The sequence below is a fragment of the Brachycentrus maculatus genome, unplaced genomic scaffold (assembly GCF_059751285.1).
Source record: "Brachycentrus maculatus isolate JH-2025_06_01 unplaced genomic scaffold, ASM5975128v1 h1tg000559l, whole genome shotgun sequence".
Classification (NCBI taxonomy): domain Eukaryota; kingdom Metazoa; phylum Arthropoda; class Insecta; order Trichoptera; family Brachycentridae; genus Brachycentrus; species Brachycentrus maculatus.
In genome coordinates, this window is record NW_028281302.1 from 144,875 (window position 1) to 170,601 (window position 25,727).

Sequence of the window (25,727 nt, forward strand, 5' to 3'; positions counted from 1 at the left end):
TAACTTTATGGTAATGACTGAAGCCTCCCCACTATAGTCCGTGTTTCCACATATAAAAAAGAATAAGAAACAGTTTATACTCCCTCTTTATCCTTCAACGTTACAAGGACAGAACTTAAAATTTAGACTGAGCCTCTACATATCGCTCACTTTTTTCAAGAACGTCATAAATAAAAAAACTTGATTTTTCAGGAGAATGTTTTTAAAGTTAAAAATAAAACATAATTTTTTTTTTAATGTGACACTTATTGAACTTTTTACTGTGCAACAGATCTTTATAGGTTAAACCTGAAGGTTTTTTCTACATTTGAGAAAAAACTTCTTTTTTTAAAATTAAACAATACATTTTCTTCAAAATGCAAAAACAACACTTTCTGCCCTGTAGCAGGTAAATATTAAGTTTAAATATGCCTCTTTAGCTGGGAAATAGTACATTTTCTGGGCATTCCGAAAACATGCACAACTGAAAATTGACGATTTTTTATTTATGACATTCTTGAAAGGAGTGAGCGATATGGTTTCTGATAATGACGCTGAATCCGTCGAAACACGCGTCACGATAGCTTTCAAGTAATAGTGGTGTTACTAACAAGGTAAAATTCAAATAAAAAATGGATCGATATTACCACAAAGTGACTGCTGAATCAATTAATAAAAGAATATTCTTCTTCTTCTTATTATTATAGGCCTTGCGGCCTGTTTTTAAGAGGGATTAGCCTCCTGCGACGTCGATTCCCAGCTATCAGCCCATCTCTTTGGTGGTCTGCCCGGGAGTCGTCTACCATGGGGTTGGCCGTACAGTGCGATGTGGGGGAGTCTGGATGGTTCCACTCTCCTCACATGCGCATACCATTGTCTTCTTCGTTGCCTTCCCCACCTAACGACATCTTCGATCTCGCATATTTCCCTAATCTTGGCATTTCTCAATCTATCTCGAAGACTCTTGCCTGTTATGCTTCTCAGAGTCTTCATTTCTGACACTCTAAGCGCGTTTTTTGTGGCAGCAGTGTCTGCTCTACTTTCGATTCCATACGTCATGATGGGTCGGACACAAGTTTTGTATATCTTGATCTTGCTGCCGATCTTCATCTCAGGGTTTTTCCATATAGCATTTTTCAGGCATCCTGAGATGGCTGCAGCTTTGTTCACTTGCCCCATCACTTCGCATCGCAGATCCGTCTAAAGAATATTTATTTATTTATTGAATGGCTAAAGCCTTAATCATAATACATATATACAGTATTTAATATAAAAATACACTAATAGAGAAACAAAAAGTCTTAAACATAAAATAATAATACAATAACAAATAGTAAGCACTGATAAATACACGTCTCCTTCACACACTATCAGCGAGCAGCGAGAGTGAAACACAACGTTCAAATTTATCCATTATAACATGGAGAAGAAATGCTGAGAAAGTACAGACTTCAAGGTGGAAAACAATATATTAAATAAATCTATACTATCAACAGCATTGGCTAACATGTGAAGCCGCGGAATCGGAGAGAACATGGCATAGTTTGCATTATGTACAAATACTGCGAATACAGATTTTTGCCTAGTACCTCTTCGACTAAGCTTTATTTGATTTAGGAGATCAGGGCTGATTTTATATATGTAACAGGACCAAATCAGTAATTACCCTTCTATCACTAAGATTTATTAATTTTAGCAGCTAATTTTAGACCTTTTATTTTTATTCATTATGCATATGGAACAGTGCAAAATTTTTAATGTGGTAATTAAATAAAAATGACTATTTATGTAATTCTACCAGGCTCGAGATGGAATGGATTTGGATGACCTCCTTCCGCACGTGGGTGAATTTGGTTTATACCAGAAATTGCTCCTTTGGTTTGTCTGTTTGCCGGCGTGCATTCCTTGTGGGTTCGGCGCATTCAACCAACTGTTCATGACCGACACTCCGGAACACTGGTGCAAAATTCCTGATTTGATGAACGTAACCGGGCTGTCGCCGCAACAGCGACGGCAGCTGGGAATTCCTCGAGAAGTAAGCCAAATATGGAAAGTTACCATTTTGTTTTTACATCAAAAGATATCACTCAATCTAAACCTTATCCACACCCAATGGTGCATAGGGCACTGCATCGTATTAATGCAGTGTTATCTTGAAATATGTGACATTGAAACGACAGATCACCAAAAATAAATAAGCTACTTTTTAAATAAAAAATAAGCTACTTTTTTTTTCAAGATGTTTCGGTTTTTTTTTAAAGATAAGTTTCTCCCCTCTATATGAAGGTTATATGGAAGTTAAGAAATTCATAGGGCTTACGACCTGGCACTGGCTAACTTGAGCGATCACTTATACACTGTGTAACATGAAACATTTTCTCGTTATTGAACAACCATATTGCATCATTTTTCGAATGTTGTATATATGCAGTATTATAACAATCACATTTGTATCTTAGTCGGAACTGCTATCAGAAAAATTCTTTAAATTTTTTTATTTTTACATATTAATAGATTCCTGTAAGCCCATTTTAATTTACGTACTTCTAATGTGACCAGACATGAAAAACAGCAATGATTTTACCTAACACTGAATTACCCAAAAAGAGGATAAACTTATCAAGATCTCGTTACGAAGGATTAAAAATTATAAAAAAACTTCATCTCAATTCAGACACCGAGTATATATCTTGATTTATTGTCCTTAAAGATTCAAATGTGTACATAATTTATATTTGAAGCACTAACTTTGTGATTTTCCATTTAATAATTAAAATGTAACTTTGTTTTAAAATCTTAAAACAAAGCTACATTTTACTTATAATTCAAATGTGTGTTTTGTTTGGTGCAATGAAATAAAATAAAAAATTATTTGAACTCCCTTTTTTGTTTGGTAATGATTTGATCAGACACAACACCAAATATTATTGCTCAAAATAATAGCCTAAAATATCAAATATAAAATAAAGAATGAGAAGTGTATATTGTAAACAGCCCAGGCAACAGTTTATTCATTCTTACATCAGCTAAGCCTACTTTAATTACCTGCTACAGTTTGCATAATATATACTCTACCGCTATCAGTAGCCCAATTTCATTGCACCTTTCCCTAATTGGATTACGGCTTAACCCATGATGGATAAGGCATTATGTTTATAGGTGTAGCTTTTTAGGTGGATACAAACGGCACATACAGTAAGTGTTCTAGGTATGCTATTTCTTGGGCCGAGGTATTGGAACAGTATGAACTCGATGATATTGTTCCTAACATGGACTGGAATGTAGAGCCGTGCTATGACGGATGGGAATTCGATCGGTCGGAAGTTGAGTCTTCAATTGTGATAGATGTGAGTATAGCATTAACTAAATTTTTACTTGTATAAATCGCATACATTAATCCACGGGTGGCCAACCCGCGGCCCGCGGGCCGCATTTGTCATAAATTTTATGACACGCGCCCGCTGGAAGGTTAAGAACCATTGCTCTAGACGAAAATATTAATAGAACCAAAATCAAAAATGCAGTAATACATTTAAACAAAACTAAACGCATACCACATTTGGATATTTTTCAGTAAACTCCTATTATCTATAAAATCATTAAAAAAGAGATATTTATTTTGTTTTATACTTTTGTAGTATATACTTAATTAACCAAAAAATTTACCCAAAAAATACAAATTATGTCTATGTGGCTAAAGAATTTCAGAATCTGAAAGATCTCGAAAAAGCTTCCTCAGATAACTTGATAAAAAACATTTTTATTCTCAATTATCCAACTCCAAGTAAATAAAAAAAGTTCTTAGTACGTTTGGTTCCAATTCTATCTGTTATTGATTACTATCTGTTAGCCACTATATTTTTTTCAGTTTGATTTAGTTTGTGACAAATCGATATACCCAACTCTTGGACTTGTTGCACTCAATGTTGGAGGGCCGGTGGGGGTATATTTCTTTGGCGTTTTAAATGACCGAATCGGAAGAAAAAAGTCATATTTCTCATGCCTCACCATTCTTATAATCGGGAGTCTACTGACAGCATCGGCACAGAGTTACTGGTGGTGGGCGGGTAGCAGAGTCATTGTTGGCTTGACTATTCCAGCTGCTTATCAAATACCATTCATAATATGTAAGTTTTGTTTGATAAACATCTCTCTTGTATTTTATGCAAATCTATAAAAAAATCATAATTACAAGCGTTATGTAACTATCAGATTATTAAGAATATTGATAACAAATGTAATCTCTAAATATGTCTACTATACTACCAACTTTGCATGAAGATTTAATACCTAAACTTAAATAATATAAAAAAAATTCTATGGTTAATTCCATAGAAATCATTGTGGTATATAGGAGGATTATAGGAGATTTAAGCACTTTTATGGAATCTAATCTTATCAAAAATATGACTATTTCTATAACTATCTGTTCCCAGATGGTGCATTGGGCACCACATCAGATATATGGATAATTACTATTTTCTCTAATATTATAACTATGCAGCAGTTGTCTCTTTTTTAAGTAATGATCACCTCTTTTTTCAGCATTAGAGCTTGTTGGACCAAACTATCGTTCTTTTATTACTGTAATGACTTGCATGTTCTACACACTTGGATTAGTTGTGCTTGCTGGCATTACTTACATGGTTAAAGACTGGAGTTTACTGGCGTATGTGACATCTGCACCATTTATATTATATTATTTGTACTGGTTCTTCCTTCCGGAGTCTCCTCGGTGGTTACTCGCCAAAGGCCGATTAGAGGAAGCGTCCAAAATTCTAGAAACATTAGCCAAAGTTAATGGCAAAGCCTTACCTGAAACGTTCAAACAAAAACTGAAACAGTTGATGATGATGGAACGCACCGTAAGTGAGGAACAAAGAGCAAAAATGAACCCAAGCGCATTGACTTTGTGCAGAACTCCCAATATGAGATTGAAGACCTGCTTGATCACTCTGAACTGGTTTGCGAGTGAAATGGTCTATGTTGGAATGAGTTACTACGGGCCTTCTCTCGGTAGCAACCAATATATCAGTTTTTTTCTGTCATCTATTGTGGAAATTCCGAGTTATTTAGTATGCTGGATTCTGATGGACCGCTGGGGCAGAAGATGGCCCTTGTGCACTTCTATGGTGCTAAGCGGAATAACATGTATCGTCACTGTTCTTCTGCCAGATGGTAAAATACATTTGAATTATTTTATTCTTATTTTTCCAGCTTTTGTTTTGATGTTAGATTGCCAAACATATTAAAAGCTAGAAATCCGGAATAAACTACCAAAATCAAAATCTTTAATTTGATCAAATCTAAAAAGTGAATTATATAACAACTTTTTTTAATGAAGTTATTTAATTTAAGTTGAATTTTTTTATTTGATTTTCTTTGTCTACCTTATTGATTCTCAAAATATTAGACATAAGCAATATTAAATATATTAAAATTATTATAGAGTGTGGCGTTCCATCCTCTCTGCCTACCCCTGCGGGGAAACGGCGTGATGGTAGTAGTAGTAGTAGTAGTAAAATTATTATTAAAAAATAATCATAAAACATGAACTAATTATATCTTGGAAAAAGTAACTGCCTACTCCGGAACTTTTGGATATTATACCTTCTGCTCTAACTAATTAAGCTGAGCAATTTGTTACCTAGGTCGATAAATTAAATAATGATGGTTGGTAAAGTTTGGTCGAAAATACAATAGAGGTCGTGAAGTGATTTATGTCAGACTAAAGTTATTTGTATCCTAACTTCTTCAGATGCCGTCACAGCAACTCTTGTCATCTTTTTGATATCTAAATCACTTATATCGGCATCATTTCTGATTGTCTACCCATTTGCTGGAGAACTTTATCCAACACAACTCCGTGGAATCGGAATAGGAACATCAGCATACATAGGAGGACTTGGCTTAATAATCATTCCTTTTATAACTTATTTGGTGAGTAATTTTCATTGAACTCTCACTTATTCTCTGTCACTTATTCAAAAGGGATTGAATAATACAAATTTGTCAATGAATAGAAACATACTATTCTCCTCTCCCTTGTAAGTATGTGCCCAACTGCCAAGTGAATCTGTGTAGGTTTGACACTACTTAGTTTGAAGCAGTTTTAGTTTTCAAATTCACATAGAATGACTACAGCAAACAAACATAAATGCTGTAGCAATCATAATTTTTTATTCTATCAATCAATATTTGAAGTAGTAATTTTCCATTTTTAATTAATCAATAATTAATTAATTTTTCAAGTTTTATAGTAACTTTGTATGCAAAAACAATAAATCAATATTTTATAGAATTATCTATGTAGGAAGAAAGTCTAATGCTTCATTTTTTGCTTTATATTCAGGGATCTGATAATTTGGTGATGCCACTTGTTATAATGGGAGTAGTATCTGTCATTGGGGGCCTTGCAGCTCTTCGGCTTCCGGAAACACTTCATCATAAACTTCCACAAACTCTGGAAGAAGGTGAAGAGTTTGGAAAAGATTGGTCTTATGCTGACTGTATTCGGTGTATACCAATTAGGTAGGTTGTGAATTTTTACACTGATGAAATTACTAATTATTTTTTTGTGATTTTTGGACCACAACCCTGAGTGCTTATTGCTGAGTTGAATTTTTATATTGTGATCTACATTCAGTTTGGGTATAAAAGTGATAAAGGAGCTATGGGCCAAAATGAAACTTGTTAGATATTTACATCACTCTTTTCTCACGGGTTTATTAAAAGGCTAAAATCCTGTAGCCAAACACTTGCATTTTCCTAATTTTTGAAAAATTCATACTGTTAAAGAGTTTGTTTTATTATCTTTGTTAAAAATCTTATCTTTCTATTTCATAGACCTGTTGCAACATCGGGGTCATATGAAGATCTAGAACAATTGGAGTTGAGTCAAATGCGTGTCACCGATCTTCGAGATGAAGTGAGTCCTGAACCAAGAAGAAATTCGATGCGTAAACTAATACGTCAGACTAGTGTCATGGATACTCAAAGGGGTCTTGATGGTTCAATGCAATTAACATATTGGTTTTAAAAGATGAATGTTGTATACTTTGTTAATTTGTTTTTGTTTTAAAATGTAATAAGATATTGATTTTTAATAACATAATTTGTTTTATTTGAAAGAAAAATCAACCGCATGCCTTTTGATTTCCCAAATTCAAATTTTCTTGCAAAGAAAATACACAATGTGTACCGACAGAAACCACCCAACAAATAAGAATTCTTCAACATTTCATTCAGTTTAAAGAGACAATGTGAAATTTTACTAACAAACCATATTCAATATTGTTTAAATGCAAAATAATGGCCAAAAAAGTAACCAGGATGTTTGGCTTCCATAAAGCCTCAAACTACTAGCAATATTTCGACAGTGACCACTTAACCAAAAAAAGGGTTATTGCTCGAAAATTTTATTATCAGCCAAGGACCGAAATATTGGATCACCTGATCACCTAAATCTGGGACATTTGGTCATTATATGCAGAGCTGTTATCTACGCGTTCTAGATTACTTAAATTTTTAACTGTTTATTTTATTTTTTATCATTTTGAAACTGAGTTTTAATCCGTACTGTCGAAAAGTTAATATCACTGAATAAAATTAGATTTCCTTTTTTAACAGAAAAAACCAGGCAGTAAATTTATCTCAAATGCGTTCGTAATATCCCAGGGCAGCAGTATTTTTTTAGCCCTTAATTTTTATCTTTTTTTAATGCTTTTTATGAAACTCCGAATATTTCGAAAATATTTTGGTTAGATTGTGTCGGGTTGTGGTTTCGTTGTTAGTGTCGCAAACTCTTGAGACAGTAGTTTGAACCCTCTCTTTCACAATTTGATACTCATTTTTCATAATGAGCCGCTTAGGCTCACAGAAATAGTATGGAATTAAAGTATTTTTGTAAATAAAAAAAACACACATTTCTCTTTAAAAAAAATGATCAGACGATATTATAGAAACGCGCGAAAAAATTATTATTGTTTTTCAAATATTATTGTTTGGGTTTATAATGATTAACGAACGTAGGTACCTACTTTCACTTGGAATGTCATAGATAAAATTTTGTAATTCTAAAATTCGTCTAATCTGCGGCGACGTCAGTTACGTCAGGCAAGGGCAAAGTCTGATTTATTTATTCCATAATTATTTTATCTTGACCGGTTGCTGTTGGAGCGGAGTTGGATTAGGATTTGGAAAAAAACGACACCATGTCGACCTGTCGATTTTTTGGGGCTCTGAGTCGCTTTTCTCAAAGCAACATCAGATTTAAACCCACTCTCGGTAAAGTTTAAGACACGTTTACATTCGCATAAATCAGAAAACAATAAATACATTTTTGTTACATACGTGACCTATGGACGACTAATATTATTTTTGATCTTGTGATTGCAGCTCCCCAATCTAGGTTATACGCGGCGGCTGCAAGTGATAGAATTCATTTTAAATGTAAATTAGTTGACGGAATATACGTTGTCAGTTTGAATTCTCCCAACGTTAAGGTTAGTAAATATCGTACATATTACAGTACAGGGATTCCGAACATTTATTTCTAATATCTTAAATGTAATTGCATTAGGAAAAATGTAAAATGCTTAAGAAAAAATTACTTAAGAAAAACATTGATTTTTTATTTAATTTTGTTTTAAAAAGCATAATCTTTAAGGTTTAAATCAGGGTAACTTTTGAGTTTTGGTATTTTCATAATCAATTTTGTACAAGTACAGATAAGTAAAAGTAAAATTACAAAGAAATAGAAAAAAATCCAGCCAATTTAAAATTGGCATTGATTGCAAAATTTAACATTGTCATAGATTGGAATAAAATAATCCTATTTTGAAGATGTGGAATGGTATGGTGGTAGCTTGTTCCTACATATAGGAATGTAAAATAACCTGTTGACAATGTCTTAGATAATTATCGTAAACTTATAAACCAATGCATTCCATAGTTTCAGAATTAGAGATCATCGCACAATTGTAAAAAAATGCATATTTAAATACACATTCCTTCTCTAAACTACACACAGCACACTACTGTATACAGCTCAAAAAACCATGGAAAAATGTGGTTGAAATAGATATAAACCAAACAGAATGGTACTCCAATCAGAGGTATGCATTCTGCAGGCAGAAAAGCAGTGCCTAACGTAGATTACTCGCGTTCCATATAGAAACACGACCAGTGCCTACTACGCTTTATTAAGTATTGCCTACCTTATCTTACTACCCAACTGCCTACCCCGATTAAAAACACTGTGCACGTTGCTGACTCTTATTCATAATATTCTTGCAAAAATGATTTAACTGTATTCAAAAAGTTTGAAATTTTGTAGGTTAACTCACTGAATGAGCAACTTACTGATGAATTCAGGGCCATTATAGGAGAAATAGAGACTAACCCTGCCATTAGGGGAGGCGTCCTTATATCTGGTAAGCCTGGGAGCTTCATAGCCGGGGCGGATATTTCTATGCTGGAGAAATGTAAGACTGTTGAAGATGGCACAATGGTGTCCAAAATGGGTGAGCTATTATTGTTTAATTAAATTGAAATATTTATTTGCCTTGATTGCTTATATTAATAGCAGTATTATTTCATTGTACATCATTGTCACCAGATTTTGATTTATTATTAAATGTATGATTATATAATAAACAATAAGTTAATATGTAATTAATATCAGTTAAGTTGATTTTTTCCGTCATAATTAAATGGTGATTTAATAAATATGTGTGTTAATTATTTGATTGCAGAAGAAAAAATCTATGTTTGAGTTTAAATAGACCAACTGTGTGATACTATCATGTGTCTTTATGAAATAAAACTGTTTTTAACCACTTTTATTTTTGGTATTTTTTTCCAACCGGTTTCGACAAGCACCCTATCATTTTTAAGGATATGAACTACATGTACATACTATACTAATATCCATCCCTGAAGATGACACGCTGCTTTTCGTAATCGTTTGAAAAAAAAATACTTAAAATAAAAGTGTCTAAAAAAATTAAAGTTTTATTTTATAAATTTTATAAAATGTGCCACAAAGTATTAGCAAAAAACATTCAAGAATTTAAATGTATTGCTTTTCTTAACAACTATTGGAAAGAAATCAAACTTTATTTCTTAAGAAAGTCCGTTTATCTCCACCACAATTATTACAATATTTGTCAATATTAACCCTTATCTGCATCCAATGGTGTATAAGGCACTTCATCGTGGTGACGCAGTGTTATCTTGATTGTTAATTGCGTGAATGTAAGGTGATCAACCCTGCGCTTCTTGTACCAGTCCAGGGTGATATTAAATAAATTATTAAACAATTCCCCCTGGGAATTGAACCCGGGACCTCCAGCATGGTACCAACGCGCTGACCACTATACTACGGAGGTGGTATTAAGTGGAGACTGACCGGAGCATTACGTCATAACGTAACACGTTACGATGTGAGCATTCAGGCAGTCAGTACACCGAGCCGAGCGCTCCATCCATAGTTTCGGATGCTTGGTGATGCTCGCCGCGAGCGATGTTGTGACGTTATGTTACGACGAAATGATCCGGTCAGTCTCCACCTTTACACTCATTTTGTAAATTTTGTGAGAAAATTGTCTTAACTGGTTTTTTTATATGATTTTAGGACAGCAGTTGTTCGATAGATTAGAAAAATCCGCAAAACCAGTCGTGGCGGCTATCCAAGGCGCTTGTCTCGGCGGAGGACTAGAAACAGCACTGGCCTGTCACTACCGCATTGCCATGAAGGACCCTAAAACTAATCTCGGCCTGCCGGAAGTCATGCTCGGCCTTCTGCCAGGAAGCGGCGGAACCCAAAGGTATTAATTCAATTCAATTCAAACCCTTATCCGCACCCCAATGGTGCATAGGGCACTGCATTATATAAACATAGTGTTATCTTGATCGTTAACACGCGAAGGAAAGGTGATCAGCCCTCCGCTTCAGGTACCAGTCCAGGGTAATATTGAATAAATATTGGAGTGAAATAATCACTAATATTTATTTGACCCCCCCTGGGAATCGAACCCGGGACCTCCAGAACGGTAGCCGAGCGTGCTGACCATTACAGAGGCGGAGGTAATTCCAAGGAGGTATTAATACAAACAATAAATATCCTGTGGATGGTCACTCTCTGTCTCGAATAGTCTTATGCTATTTTTGGGATTTGCAGGAAAAAGAATCACTCCAGAGGTATTCCTTTATCTCATTGTGGCTCTTCCACACTTTTTTATACCTCTTTTTTTACAAAAATACTTAAATTTCATACTATTTCTTTGACCCTAAGCGGCTCATTATTAGAAATAGGTATCAAATTGTGTTAGGGTGGGTTCCAAGAAACTCTCACTCAAGAGTCCCCGACACTAACCACGGGACCACAACCCTACAGTTTATTTTATCTTAAATAAAGTAATTACCCGTAAAGCCGTTATCTTTAGAGGTTTGTCTGCAGGTAGGATAGTAAGGATGGGGAAGGTAAATGAGAAAAATACTTCAAAAGAGAGAGGAAAAACACCCAGACCAATTTAAAGTAAATCTTTCTTGGATGTAGTTTGCAATCGGTGGGAATTGAACTCGCGATGCCAGTTTCACAGTCGAACTCATCTACACCCTGGCGTGTTTCAAATACGAGTCACAAAATATTAGAGTACATTTGGGATACCATTCTCGTTATCACAAATGTACTCTCATGTTTTTAATATTAGCATCAGCACTGAACAAATATACTCAAAGTATTACAGATACATGTGGCACAAAGTGTGAAAAGGTGGTTTTTCATATCCTGTTTTTTGATGATCGAGTCATTATAGTCTATATTTTCTCGTCAAATTCTTCAAAGTCCTTGGCTTCATTCTTTTACACAATTTAATTCCTTTTTTTCTGATACATACCAGTATGCTTATTGTTAATTAAAAATTGGATAAAAATAGCACATTCTTCCACCCTATAAAAAAGTATTTAAATTTTCGTAATATTTTCATGACATCGCTATCATATTTTACTAATGGAACAATAATAATTTATATCCCAGAATTTCTCCATTTTTGTTGATTTATAAAACAGCACCATATAATTTATTATCTAAAACAAATCTGGTATATTATCTTATTATCTTATATTGGTGATGAGGCATATTTTTTTCCACTATCTTTAATGATATGTCTGATACTGATGTATGGAAGCGAAACATAGAATTGGTAAAAAAAAGGAGATAAATGCAATCTCTTTGACAAATGTAGGAAAACTGGATACATAATATGTAGGCAGTTTTTGTATATTTAATATTATTATTATTATTGACAAATTTTATTTAAAAACAAAAGACAATCGGGACCATTTTTATGTAAGATATAACATGCCTAGACTTCGATACTCAATAGTCTTCTTTGTGTATGTTGAGGTATCGATAAAAATCTTGAAATTAAGGCACCTAAGTGAAGCGAATCCAGTATTTGCAAACAAAAATTTAGACGAGCCTAAAATATTATGAAAAATATATGATTGAGCTTTCAAGTTTTGATTGTAAGATAAACAAACAATTATTGATGTCATTGTTTAGCAACTGACTGCAAAAATCGAAATAGTAAAACTTGCATTGTCCGTAAAAAATTATGAATGGTGTTTCATTTTAATGTCAATTTTCTTTTAGGTTACCAAAATTGACATCTATTCCAACAGCGTTGGATCTTGCGCTGACCGGGAAGTCATTGAGTGCAGATAAAGCAAAAAAATTGGGCATCGTTGATTTGTTAGTCAATCCCCTTGGACCAGGTACTTAACGATTCTTCATATCGCTCACTCCTTTCAACAACGTCAAATATCGAAAATCTTGATTTTTCAGGAGATCGTTTTTAATGTTTAAAAATATAATAAAATGTATTAAAAATAAATATCAAGCCACCTATTGAATTTTTAACTGTGCAACTGATCTTTTTAGGTAAAACCTGAATGTTTTTTCTCCATTTGAAAAATATTTAGTATATTTAAAAAAAAATTAAACAATACCTTAATGAAAAAACTTGATATGATTATGTATGTCAAAGCGTTCAGGTCAAGAGTTGAATAATTGGCAGGAATGTTGTGGCATTCTATTCTCTATGCCTACGCTTGCGGAGACGCGGCGTGATGGTTAGTTAGTTAGTTAGTCCATTTGTTTGAAATTTAAGGTCCAATTTCTTGAAATATTTGAATTTTTGCAGTACTTAACATGCTTCTACGTCGAAGTTTGTCCTTGTGCTAGATCACCAACTCCCACAATGATACTCAGCTGTAAATTGATATCCTACTCTATAAAGTCTCATTTTTCACAGGTATCATGTCTGCGGAAGAAACAAACATCAAATATTTGGAAGATGTTGCCATCAAGATTGCCAAGGATATTGTCTCTGGAGCGATCAAAATAGACCGCTCCAAGAAGACACTCATGGATAAAGTCATGGCTTTCGCTTTTGACATTGAATTTGTCAGGAATAAAGTGTTTTCAAAGGCAAAGGACCAAGTAATGAAAGCGTCCGGAGGCTTGTACCCAGCACCTTTGAAGGTATGATTTCCATATAACTTGTTACAATTACATAGTACCCTGGTAGTTATTTTTTCTTTTTAACTTATGATAGACTTCATTTGTCAGGTCAACTTTTTCTTCTTCTTTTATCTTCCTCCGTTGTAGCTATCGCTTTTTGCTACCTTTCAGGAGGTCCCAGTTTTGATACTTTTTTTTCAAGTAAATAATATTAGTTTTCTTCACTCAAACATGTATTTACTTATCTTTGACTTGTTACAATACAGTGCCTTATGCACCATTGGCTGCAGATAAGAGTCAGTGAGGAGAGGAGTATATTATGAATTATTTATTTTTTATCTTTTCCTAGAGTAATCGTGATTTAAAAACTTGTTTGAAAAAAAAAATGTAATCATGCATTTTAAGATATTGCCAATAATCATAACTACTTTAAATTGATTCTTTGAGTGGATATTTTTTGTGGATCTGTGGACCACTGGCAATGGGATTTGATAATTATTTACATATAGTTAAGACCTTTATAGAGAGATTGTTATATAATATTCATATAAAAACATTGCATAATTCCTTCTTTTCTGTCTTCTGCCGGCACAGAAGATAAAAATACCCTTCCCGCCCTTAAGCATCAATAGACCGAACAGGAAGAAATACCTTTCTCGTCCTTAGTGTGTTAATGTAAAGTTTAAATTGCTGTTGCATTAGAAACTTGTAGGAAAATACTTAGGTCGTGAACTTGTTGATATGAGAAGAAAATTAGCACTTATGTTCCATTATTGACCAAATATGTATATATCACGGATATAAATGTTGCTGAGAATCGACCTGATCATAAATTTTTCAAGCCATCTCTATTGACTAAAGTTTCATGTAAACTGCAAAAATAAATTTTCCATTTGTAGATTTTGGAAGTGATCAGAACTGGAGTTGAGAAGGGTGAGAAGGCAGGGTATGAAGCTGAAGCTAAGGGTTTCGGAGAACTGACGCAGACATCGCAGTCCAAAGGCCTTATTAGCCTCTTCCGCGGGCAGACTGAGTGCAAAAAGAACAGATTTGGTGCACCGCAGACCAAAATTCAGACCGTAAGAAGCTCATTCTCAAAAATTAGCTCATAATTTATTCCAGGCCTGGTTAATTTTTCACTCAATGTACATTCTTTTTAAAACATCATAACTGATTTTAACTAAAAACAATCCAATTTTTAACAGAGGAATTCATCTTAAACGAGGACATAATAAAAAACATGTGGTGCCAATAAACATAACTAAGTTTGGATTAGGGTCCTTACAATATATCGCCTATATTCAAATTTACCAGCTGCCTGACATATATAAAATAAAACCCGGTCAGGGGTCTGAAATGAATGAACTGTAAAAATACTTTATGGAAAGATATTTGTGTTAGTGATTAGTTATATTCTCTCATTTGTTTCCTTTAAACATTATTCTAACCTTATGTTTTTTTTTATATGCCTATTTACCTTTTATGGTTTTATATTTTACATTTTATCCTGTGTTTATTATTTGTTTATCAGTCTTGTTAACCTCAATCATATCCCAAAATGAGTAACGGAAAGTACTCATGGGTAATACATATTATATATGCGACTTTTGTATGTAATATGTTTAAATAAATAAAGAAATCTTAATATTTCAGGTTGGAGTTTTGGGAGCCGGCTTAATGGGAGCGGGAATAGCTCACGTGAGTGTAGATAAAGGATACAAAGTCATCCTGAAGGACACGAGTAACAATGGACTCTTCCGGGGAGTTGGTCAGATACAGACTGGGCTTAGTGGGGCAGTTAAAAGGAAGAAGATGAATGTGTACGTAGATGATTGTATCATTAATAAATAATCTGGTTCCTGGTTCTAACTCTAATCTGATGTATGGAAGTGATGCATGGAGTTGGAAAAAGAAAGATGAAAATAGACTGAAAGCATTCGAAATGCAATCCCTCAGATGAATGTGCGGGAAAACGATGTATGATAGATGTTCGAATAGTGAAATGAGGAAGAAATGCAAACATTATCCATTAAATTAAGAAAGGTGTGTTGAGATGGTCTGGACATGTGGAATGAATGAGTGAGGAAAGACTTGCCAAACCTGATTATGCCAAGGTTTTCTCGGTCTTCCTCAGCTCCTTTTTCCAACTACATTCGCTTCATAATTTGTTTTACGGTTTTTTCCTACTCATTCGTTTCACGTGTCCAAACCATCTCAACACACCTTTCCTAATTTAATTGATAGTGCTTATCTCAACCTTGCATTCTTTCCTTATTTCACCATTAAAACTTCTTAAAATCTTATATCATATTGACACACATTTGTCTGAGGTATGGGATTTTGACTGCTTTCATCCTTCTTTTGCCAACTCCATGCTTCACTTCCATGCATTAGAGTTGGAACCAGGACTCCCAGTGTACTGCCAGTTTAGTTTTTGGCAATAGGTTTTTATTTGCTTTAACTGATCATTTCGATGTTCCCTACGTAAAGTGCTCTAACTACATTTTTGTCAATTTTGAGGTATTTGGTGTATGTTATCAACAGACACGTTATCTACAAATGTATTGTAAATAAACAACAAAAAATATAAAATAAATTACGCCTAGTTTTCAGGCGTATAAGACGCTATCTACATCGAATGTTCAAAATGAACTGAACTCCTAAAACGCTAACTACTTAATTCTGACAAAGCATAAAGTTTTAAAACAATTTAATACATTATTTTACCGTGTTTTTGAATGTATAATACTAGTTTAGAATTTCAGATAAAACCATTAATTAATTATAAAAAATACGTTGAAAAAATCTTCTAAGCTCTCTCCTGTAAAGTAACAGATTTGCAGATAGAGTACTTTACGTAGGGGCCGTCGATTTGATTCACTTGATGATGATTGATTTTATTTATTAATTTGATGAATGATGAATTTTTTATGGTTATTCTTTTCAGTATCGTGAAGGATAAGTTCCTCTCAAACCTCACTCCTACACTAGACTATTCCAAATTTAAGACTGCCGATATTGTGATTGAAGCCGTTTTCGAGGACTTGAACATTAAACACAAAGTAATCAAAGAACTGGAGGCGGTCGTTCCAAGTCATTGCATCATCGCCACAAACACTAGCGCGATTCCAATCACCAAAATCGCTGCCGGCAGCTCGCGACCCGACAAAGTTATTGGTGAGTCCTTCTTCTTCTCTTCTTTTTCTAACTCTTATACATACCCGATGGTGCGTAGGGCATTGCATCATGTCGACAGTGTTATTTTGATTATTAATTGCATGAATGCAAGGTGATCAATCTTGCAATTCTTGTACTGGCCCAGGGTGATATAAAATAAATATGACAGTGAAAATAAGTCATATTTTTTATAATCCTTTGAAATCGAACCTGGACCTCCAGAAATGTAGATGATCACTGAAAATAAATTAACTGGTCAAATAATAAGCTTGAATAAAAATATATTTTTTAACGTTTCTCAGTATGTGAATATAATCCAGGATTCAGACCTCACATACAAATAAAAGAGATTTTGCTTAACAAAAAGCTTTTCTCATCCCACCATAGATGTCTCTAGTGAAGTCAAACACTGTGTTCCGAGTTTGATCAATATATCTAGAATTTACAAGAATTTGAGCAGTGTGGTTGTCAATCATGGGTAGAATTGGTGTTACACCAATGTTACATGTATGTAAAGTGATTACTTAAACCAGTCTGTGATGGTCGTAAGCCATCCAAATGCCTTCCATATTCTTCTTCATTTATGTTGATAACAAATATTGTTAGCCACGATGCAAAACTGTTTCCGCGAATATATTTCTATTAAAGAAAGTGATAAATATGATCATATTTAAAAAAAAACTCAATTCAATCTTTAAAAAAAAAAATCAGCCTATGATGGTCGTAAGCCTTATGAATGCCCAGCATCCCATATTCTTTCTTTCTCATCTATGTTGAGATATCAAAAAATAATTTGATATTAATCGAACCGATGTCCTTTTTCCGTTCAGGAATGCATTACTTCTCTCCCGTGGACAAGATGCAGCTGCTGGAGATCATCACGCACCCGCAGACCAGCAAGGAGACCAGCGCCGCCGCGGTGCAGGTCGGCCTCAAGCAGGGGAAGGTGGTTATCACGGTGGGAGACGGTCCCGGCTTCTACACCACCAGGATCCTTTCCACCATGCTCAGCGAAGGCATCAGGTAATGCACCAAAAATTACAAAGAAAAATTTCAAGAGTAGCTCTAGCTGATTCTTTGGATAAGGGTCAGAAGAAGAAGAAGAAGAAGAATATTTCACATCTTTAACACATTGTTGTCGGGCGGTTTTTACATTAACCCCGATCCTAATTATACTCGGACAGCCTGCCGCCTGACCTCAGTATACTAATCACAAGTAACCGCAAACCCGATTATGATTTGTACAATGTTTTTTGGTGTCTCTCGCGTTCAACAAAAAAAAAACAAATAGAGCGCTTAGAAGTGTCTCTCGCTCTCTGCCAACAGTATGTAAAAGAGCTTTTAAGCATTTCCCGCAAACAATGTGAAATTATAAAATCTTTCTCCTTACGGTTAATACTTTCAATTTATTAAATTTAAGCTTTACCGATAAAATTATCGTCTCGAGTAGTAAGATACCTTTCCGACCTTTCCCTCCCAGTGATATGTATTTACTGCAATTTGACTCTAATAATGAGAATATATTTACTCGACAAAAACCAAGTGTCGTCTCTTTAACGCCTGCATCCTAACAGTGTTGCTGTACGGATGTGAGTCGTGGCACCTCACCAAAGCTCAATGCAAAAAACTAGCAAGTTTTGAAAATAGGTGCCTGGGGCGAATACTGGGTATAAAGTGGTATGACTTCGTCAGGAATGACGATGTGAGGAGAAGAACTCAACAGCCCCTCATACTGGAAGTCCTGAAGAGAAGAAGATGGACATGGTTGGGACATGTCCTTAGAAAGCCACCTGAGGGCATCAACCCCTCATGTCTCTTCTTCCGACCCCGAGGATTCCGGCGCCCCGGAAGGCCGCTGATGACCATTCACCGACTATACTCAGCGGAACTTCGAGACGCCGGACTGACCTGGGAGGAAGCCAAGGAGATGGCGCGTGACAGAGTGACTTGGAGACGACTCGTGTTGGCCATATGCTCCACCTAGGGAGCGAACATGGAAAGAAGAAGAAGAAGAATGAGAATATTGATATAATATAATATATATATATAATATATATGATAGATACGGGCTCAGAATTTTTGTAATCCTCCGTAATACAATTACGTTTGAAATAAAAGTATTATAATATAAAGTTATTCATTTGCAGCGACATAAATAATTATTTAGTGAAAAAATCAGGGATAGAATCACCAATACACGAAAGTTTCTCAGTGTGTGCGTGCGTGCCATGCTTTACGTACACGCACACGTGACTTCATACTGTTTTCGCCGATCTCCTTTTGGCAGCGCACAAGTCTTCCTTCGGGGTGGTATTGCCACTACGCTAGCTATGGCGGCTACTTGCGATGCTATTTTTCTTTTCTCGTTTTCAGATACTTGCCAGAGCTAACATTGCGAATATGTTTTCACAGGTTATTGCAGGAAGGAGTTGATCCCAGAGATTTAGACAAGTTGACCAAGACGTTTGGTTTCCCTGTTGGCGCGGCCACATTGGCTGATGAAGTTGGCATCGACGTTGGCAGCCACATTGCCGTTGACTTAGCTAAGGTATTTGTTTTTATTTCCCTGAGTAAAACATATAATGAAAGAAGAAAAAAAAATTCTAGTAATCATGATTGAAATCAAAATTATCAATATTTTATGTCTCGAATTTTCTTTGACAGCATCATTACGATAAAATCGCACAAATTTTATTTCAATTAAAATGTTGCGCTTAAAACATAAAAATAATCTGAATAGTAATTTTACTTACTTACTTATAACCCTTATCCGCACCCGATGGTGCATAGGGCACTGCATCGAATTGACGCAGTGTTATCTTGATCATTACTTTTATGAAGGCAAGGTGATCACTCTTGCGCTTCAGGAACCAGTCCAGGGTAATATTAAATAAATATTACAGTGTAAAATCACTAATATTTATTTTCACCCCCCCTGGGAATCGAACCCGGGACCTCCAGCATGGTAGCTAAACACGCTGACCATTACACCACAGAGGCGGAATAGTAATTTTAGTGTTTAAATACAACCACAGATAGGAGTACAAGTACCATTTTAGAAAAAAATGTCACCAGGCTTTAGTTATAAGCGCGGGCATTTATGTACACCCATACTCCCGGAAAAGGTTAATTTTGGTCATATTGCTCCTGTCTTCTTTCTGTCTCTGTAAAGTCCTCAATTTATCGACTTTTTTGCCATCTCATCATAGACAAAGAAGAATATGGAAGTCTGGGCCTTTACAGGGCTCCTATACATACCCTTTTCCTTCCTGGATATTCCATCTTATACCATACCCTTGTACCACACACATACACTCACGCACACCCACCCTCTCTTCTCTTTTTTCTCTTAATATACAACAGTATTCATAGCATATATCGCTCACTCCTTTCAACAACGTCATAAATCAAAAATCGTCAATTTTCAGTTGTGCATGTTTTCGGAATGCCCAGAAAATGTACTATATCCCAGCAAAAGAGACATATTTTTAACTTAATATTTACCCGCTACAGGGCAGAAAGTGTTGTTTTTGCATTTTGAAGAAAAGGTATTGTATAATTATTTTTTTTAAATATACTAAATATTTTTCAAATGGAAAAAACCTTCAGGTTTTATTTAAAAAGTTCTGTTGCACAGTAAAAAGTTCAGTAAGTGGCTTGATATTTATTTTGAATACATTGTATTATATTTTTAACTTTTAAAACGTTCTCCTGAAAAATCAAGTATTTTGATTTATGACATTCTTGAAAGGAGTGAGCGATATTTGTCGCCTACTTTCAAAATCCGCCAGATTCAATTTTATTAGATATTAAAATAAATACTTTATCGGAATGCCAATTGTGGGTTTTATTGTTTAAAATATTTATGTACTTGAAAACCCTGCTAAAGAATACTTAAAAACAGCGTTGTATTTCAAATTCCGCTATATTCATGGAACTTGCCTTCTGACCCATATTGGCCAATCAGAGAGCGGAGATAGGTCAAAAATTAAGATGACGTCATTATTGGTTTGTGTCTCCTGTTTTTTTTATAAATACTGAAAGATTTCTAAAAAAATGGGAAAATTCTCTATTTCATAATGTTTTATGTAAAGATAGACAAATCTTTTAAACGTAAATGTTACCCGTAGAATTATGCATTTTTTGTAAAATCGACTTACATGGATCTGGCGGATTTTGAAAGTAGGCAACACATATCGCTCACTCCTTTCAAGAACGTCATAAATCAAAAAACTTGATTTTTCAGGAGAACGTTTTTAAAGTTTAAAAATATAATGCAATGTATTAAAAATAAGTATCAAGCCACATTTTGAACTTTTTACTGTGCAACAGATCTTTTTAAATAAAACCTGAATGTTTTTTTTCCATTTGAAAAATATTTAGTATATTTTAAAAAAATACAAAAACAATACCTTTTCTACAAAATGCAAAAACAACACTTTCTGCCTTGTAGCGGGTAAATATTAAGTTTAAAATATGCCGATTTTGCTGGGATATGGTACATTTTCTGGGCATTCTTAAAACATGCACAACTGAAAATTGACTATTTTTGATTTATGACGTTCTTGAAAGGAGTGAGCGATATGTGGAATTAATTCATTGGCTTTTATCATTGTCAATTTAACTATTTATTTTTAATTTTTTATGTACAAGCTGTATAATTCCCAAACAAATAAAATAATAAATAATTGTCATTTGACTTTTTTACTTTCAGGCGTTTGGGGACAGGTTTGGCGGCGGTGACATCAACGTAATGCCGGATATGGTCAAGGCCGGTTTCATGGGTCGCAAGTCCGGAAAGGGACTTTACATTTACGAGAAGGGATCAAAGAATAGGGATGTAAACGAGGATGCCATTAACCTAGTCAAGGAAAGGTATTCCCTCGTGTCTAAGGGCGCAAACTCAAACGAAGACATGCAACTGCGTATGGTGTCAAGGTGTGTAATTTTTCCCTATCAAAGAATCGTACCTTTGCGAAAGTTTCGTCATAAATTCTTCTTATTTAGTGACCTTCCTCAACTTCCAGGGAGTGTTTGAAATGAACACATTTAATATGAATGAAATTTGTAATCATAGCAAATTATACCGATTGAAAAGATGAATGTATAAAAAAATCCCACTTGAATGAATTTTCCTGGTAATCTAAAAATATTTTTAAAAAACTAGTGTTCTTCTAAAAGTTAAAATCCTCTTCTAACTCTTATCCGCACCCAATGGTGCATAGGGCTCTGCATCGTAATGACGTAGTGTTATCTTGATCGTTAATTGCATGAAGGCAAGGTGATCAGCCCTGTGCTTCTTGCACTGACTTTTTACTATATATTAATGTTTTTTTCATAGATAAATAATATATTTTTTACGATATTATTATATGACGTTCCCCCTCCGTAATGCGATTGTCAGCACGCTTGGCTACGATACTGGACCTCCCGGGTTCAATTCCCAAGGGGGGGGGGGTCAAATAAATATAAGTTATTTTTTCACTGTAATATTTATTAATATTACCTAAAGCGGAGAACTGATCACCTTTGCTTCATGTGTCCAACGATAAAGATAACACTGTGTTTATATGATGCATGCCCTATGCACCATGTATGGATAAGGGTTTGAAGAAGAAGATGGTTATGTGATATTAAAAATTGTCATTTGTTATTTATTTTTTTAGATTCGTCAATGAGGCAGTTTTATGCCTTGAGGAGAAGATCCTGGATAGTCCTCTTGAAGGAGATGTTGGTGCCGTATTTGGTCTTGGATTCCCCCCATTTACCGGAGGACCTTTCAGGTAAAAAAATAATATTTTTATTAATGTATTCAACCGTGACTTTGTGGTAATGTCTTTCCATTTTAAAATTTAATGTAAACTTATATTATTTATTGATTCAAATTTGCAAATCATATCATGGAAACTATCCACTCGTTTGACTCTCACACACTTAAATTATTACACTCTGTTACAAATAAAGGTCGAGTCATGAATAACTTTGAAAATTTAGAAATACATGAAAAATTTAATCCAGATAAAATGTCAATTAGTAATATACTATTTCAAAATACGTCACATTATTATCTATGTTTTCTTTTACAAAAAATCTTGTTCCTTAACCCCCCCCCTCTTCCCTGTGTTTATTAACCTATATAAACCCATAAATATTTTTTGTTCGTTAGTTTTAATTTTTACCAAAAGATGAAAACATCTATAAGTTTTCGAAACTAGTCGTATATATAAATAGAACTCATTAAGTAGTATATTCAAGTGTTTTTTTTTTTTAAATAATGTAAACTTGGCAACACTGCTGATTAGTTATTAGTGTTAATTTATAATTTTGTCCGCCTCCGCAGTGTAATGGTCAGCACATTCGGCTACCGTTCTGGAGGTCCCGGGTTCAATTCCCAGGGGGGGAGTCAAATAAATATAAATGATTTTTTCAATGTAATATTTATTCAATATTACCCTGTACTGGTACCTGAAGCGGAGGGCTGATCACTTTTCCTCCATATGTTAACGATCAAGATAATACTGCGTTTATATGATACAGTGCCCTATGCACCAATGGAGTGCGGATAAGGGGTTTGAAGTGAAGAAGAAGTTGATTAATTAGTTAGTTATTTGTATTTTTTTAGTTCCATCTTCTGTGTGAAACGGTGTGTTGGTAGTAGCGGTAGTAGTAGTCTTATAATTTGTTTCTTTTTTGTAGATGGGTTGACGCGTATGGAGCAGGTAAACTCGTCAGCAAAATGGAAGAGTTCGCCGCTCTCTACGGAGCTCCATTCAAACCGGCACAGACCCTCGTCGACATGGCCAAGGATTCTTCCAAGAAGTTTTACAAATGATTTTCCACCCGGACACGACTATTCTGTACTCTAACCATCCATGTTACATTATTTATAAGGCTGTTACGTTTTTCAATCTACTATAAAATGCCAACTTCGCATATATGATCATTAAGCTTTAGCCATGAATCAAGAAATGCGTATTTAGTGATGTAAACTCAATTAACCCTTCACTGCATAGTGTATCAAATTTGTTACATACCCAAAAGTTAGTGTAAAAACGTCCTTTAAAAATATAAGCAACCATTCTTTGTTGTTACTGATTAGATACATTCACAACTCACGTATATAGTTTATAATTTAGCCAAAAGACGCGCTATGAACGCCAAAATAATAACTTGACTTGTCTCTCGAAGACGGTCTGTCAATGCAGTCATGCAGTCATGCAGTGAAGGGTTAAGTATGAATGTACCTAATGTTTTGATGAAATCTTAAATGATTACGTACAAAAAATTCCTTTTAAAATCGCATTTTCCAATTAAATTTAGTATATTTTTTAAATGCGTTATTAACATATCAAAAACATTATTTCAATTTTACAATGTATAAGATTTGCAGGCAACATCTTGTATTGTGGGTTTCGTAAACTTTTGAAAATGCAAATTATTAATAATATAAATATTAAATTCCATTCATATCTTAGTAAATAATTATAATGATATAGAATCGTTTTGGCGGAAATTCACTTGAACAATACGTTTTTAAATACTACATTTACTTACTATGTTTGCAATTACACGAAGAATTTAATACTCTTAAAGGAATGTTTTAAGACTTTAAATGTTTAAAAAATTTAATTAAAAATCTTAATGAAATATATTTTTTTATTCGTGAATATTACTTAAAGCGTATTATCTATTTTAAAGTCAATTTAAGGACATCATTGTAACAAAAAATCATATGTAATATAACAAAACATGGTTATTGTCCACAAATGTATGTACATTTGTATTACGTATGTGAATGTATTATGATACTATATTGTTTTTAACTTAAGTTTTTTTATAGCTAGATTTTATTTGTTTAGTTATTTTCCTCTCTATTACAGCCGTACATGTTTTATGTGAACACAAGTTTATTAATCCACGTGTTAAAAAATATTTTATTATTCTTCAAACTTCAATGAGACAAATATTAAACAGGAACGCAGCAAAGCATGTTGTATTTTTATACATTTTTATATTACTGCCAGTTTCTATAATAAAGATAATTTATTCTTTAAAATGTGTTTTATTTCAAACAAGCTGTACCCAGCCACGCATCGGTGTGATTAATTCTGGTTAAATGGAAAAGAAAGAAAGGACAAAGAACTCGTTTCTAATATTCATAATATTTTGAGTGCGGCCAAATCTTTGTTCACAAGTTATGGGTTTGTCTCGACTTAGGAGTTATTTAAATTGATATTTCAACAAAGATAAAGAAGAATATGAATGCCTGGGTACTTACAGGGCTTACGACCTGTTGTGGAAGTGATCACTTTATACATTTATAATATTCACCATTCTACCAATATTGACGACCACACTACTCAAATTTCGTTTGTACATATTTGAGTATACGGTTGTATTGTAAGTGAAGTGCATAAATCCGTTTATTGACATCTTTCGCACATGAGTTTTCGGCACCATCTGTGCTTGAGATGAGTATTTTTTTTTTAACAGAGACTTTCATATTTCGCGAATGTATTATTCTTCCCACTACTCAATATCTGAAGTAAATATTTATTCATGGAAAAAAAATTACAGTTAAAAATATAGAAGCACAAAGATGACTGGTTTAAATTGACTTAATCTTTGATTTGAGATTCCGCCACCCTGCTAAGGGAAATTTTTAAAGAAAAATGGACAAAATAAGTATAGACTTTGAAGTAATGATCTTTCTTGCGGTAGTTATCTAAATGAAATGAAATAAGTCTTAATGAGTGGTCTAATACAAGTTTTTAACCCCATGGGGGTACCGGTGACCTCGCCTGTGTTAGACCGCAGCCCCATGGGGGCACCAGTGACCTCAATCAAAAGCTTTAATCAAAATTCTTTAACTATGGAACCAATCATCAACTCAAAAAAATTAAATAAACTAAATACATACATTGTATTGTTAAAATACGCAAAATAATGAAAAGTTTTTTTTTGTGAATTTAAAAATTGACAAAGTTTAGTATTGGCGTTTAACGTGTTAAATGTCATTCCACAAAAAAAACTTCGCCCAAGG

The 25,727-nt window shown here is 34.2% G+C and overlaps 2 protein-coding genes across 2 annotated transcripts; both read left to right on the forward strand.

Annotated features, from left to right (window-relative positions):
* The first annotated feature begins 1,672 nt into the window (after positions 1–1,672).
* Positions 1,673–7,090, forward strand: CarT (Carcinine transporter). Its single transcript, XM_088273203.1, has 7 exons — positions 1,673–2,014; positions 3,153–3,326; positions 3,848–4,106; positions 4,525–5,157; positions 5,738–5,919; positions 6,332–6,510; positions 6,826–7,090. The coding sequence occupies exons 1-7, from the start codon at positions 1,793–1,795 to the stop codon at positions 7,016–7,018; spliced, it is 1,842 nt and encodes a 613-aa protein (XP_088129329.1). The 5' UTR covers positions 1,673–1,792; the 3' UTR covers positions 7,019–7,090.
* Positions 7,091–8,080: 990 nt separating this feature from the next.
* Positions 8,081–24,734, forward strand: Mtpalpha (monolysocardiolipin acyltransferase Mtpalpha). The gene is made up of 14 exons (XM_088273201.1): positions 8,081–8,265; positions 8,377–8,483; positions 9,317–9,503; positions 10,616–10,808; positions 12,638–12,759; positions 13,299–13,528; positions 14,407–14,586; positions 15,161–15,327; positions 16,455–16,684; positions 17,515–17,707; positions 19,097–19,232; positions 21,399–21,622; positions 22,351–22,467; positions 23,381–24,734. Exons 1-14 carry the CDS (start codon positions 8,193–8,195, stop codon positions 23,514–23,516), a joined length of 2,295 nt encoding a protein of 764 aa, XP_088129327.1. The 5' UTR covers positions 8,081–8,192; the 3' UTR covers positions 23,517–24,734.
* Positions 24,735–25,727: the final 993 nt, after the last annotated feature.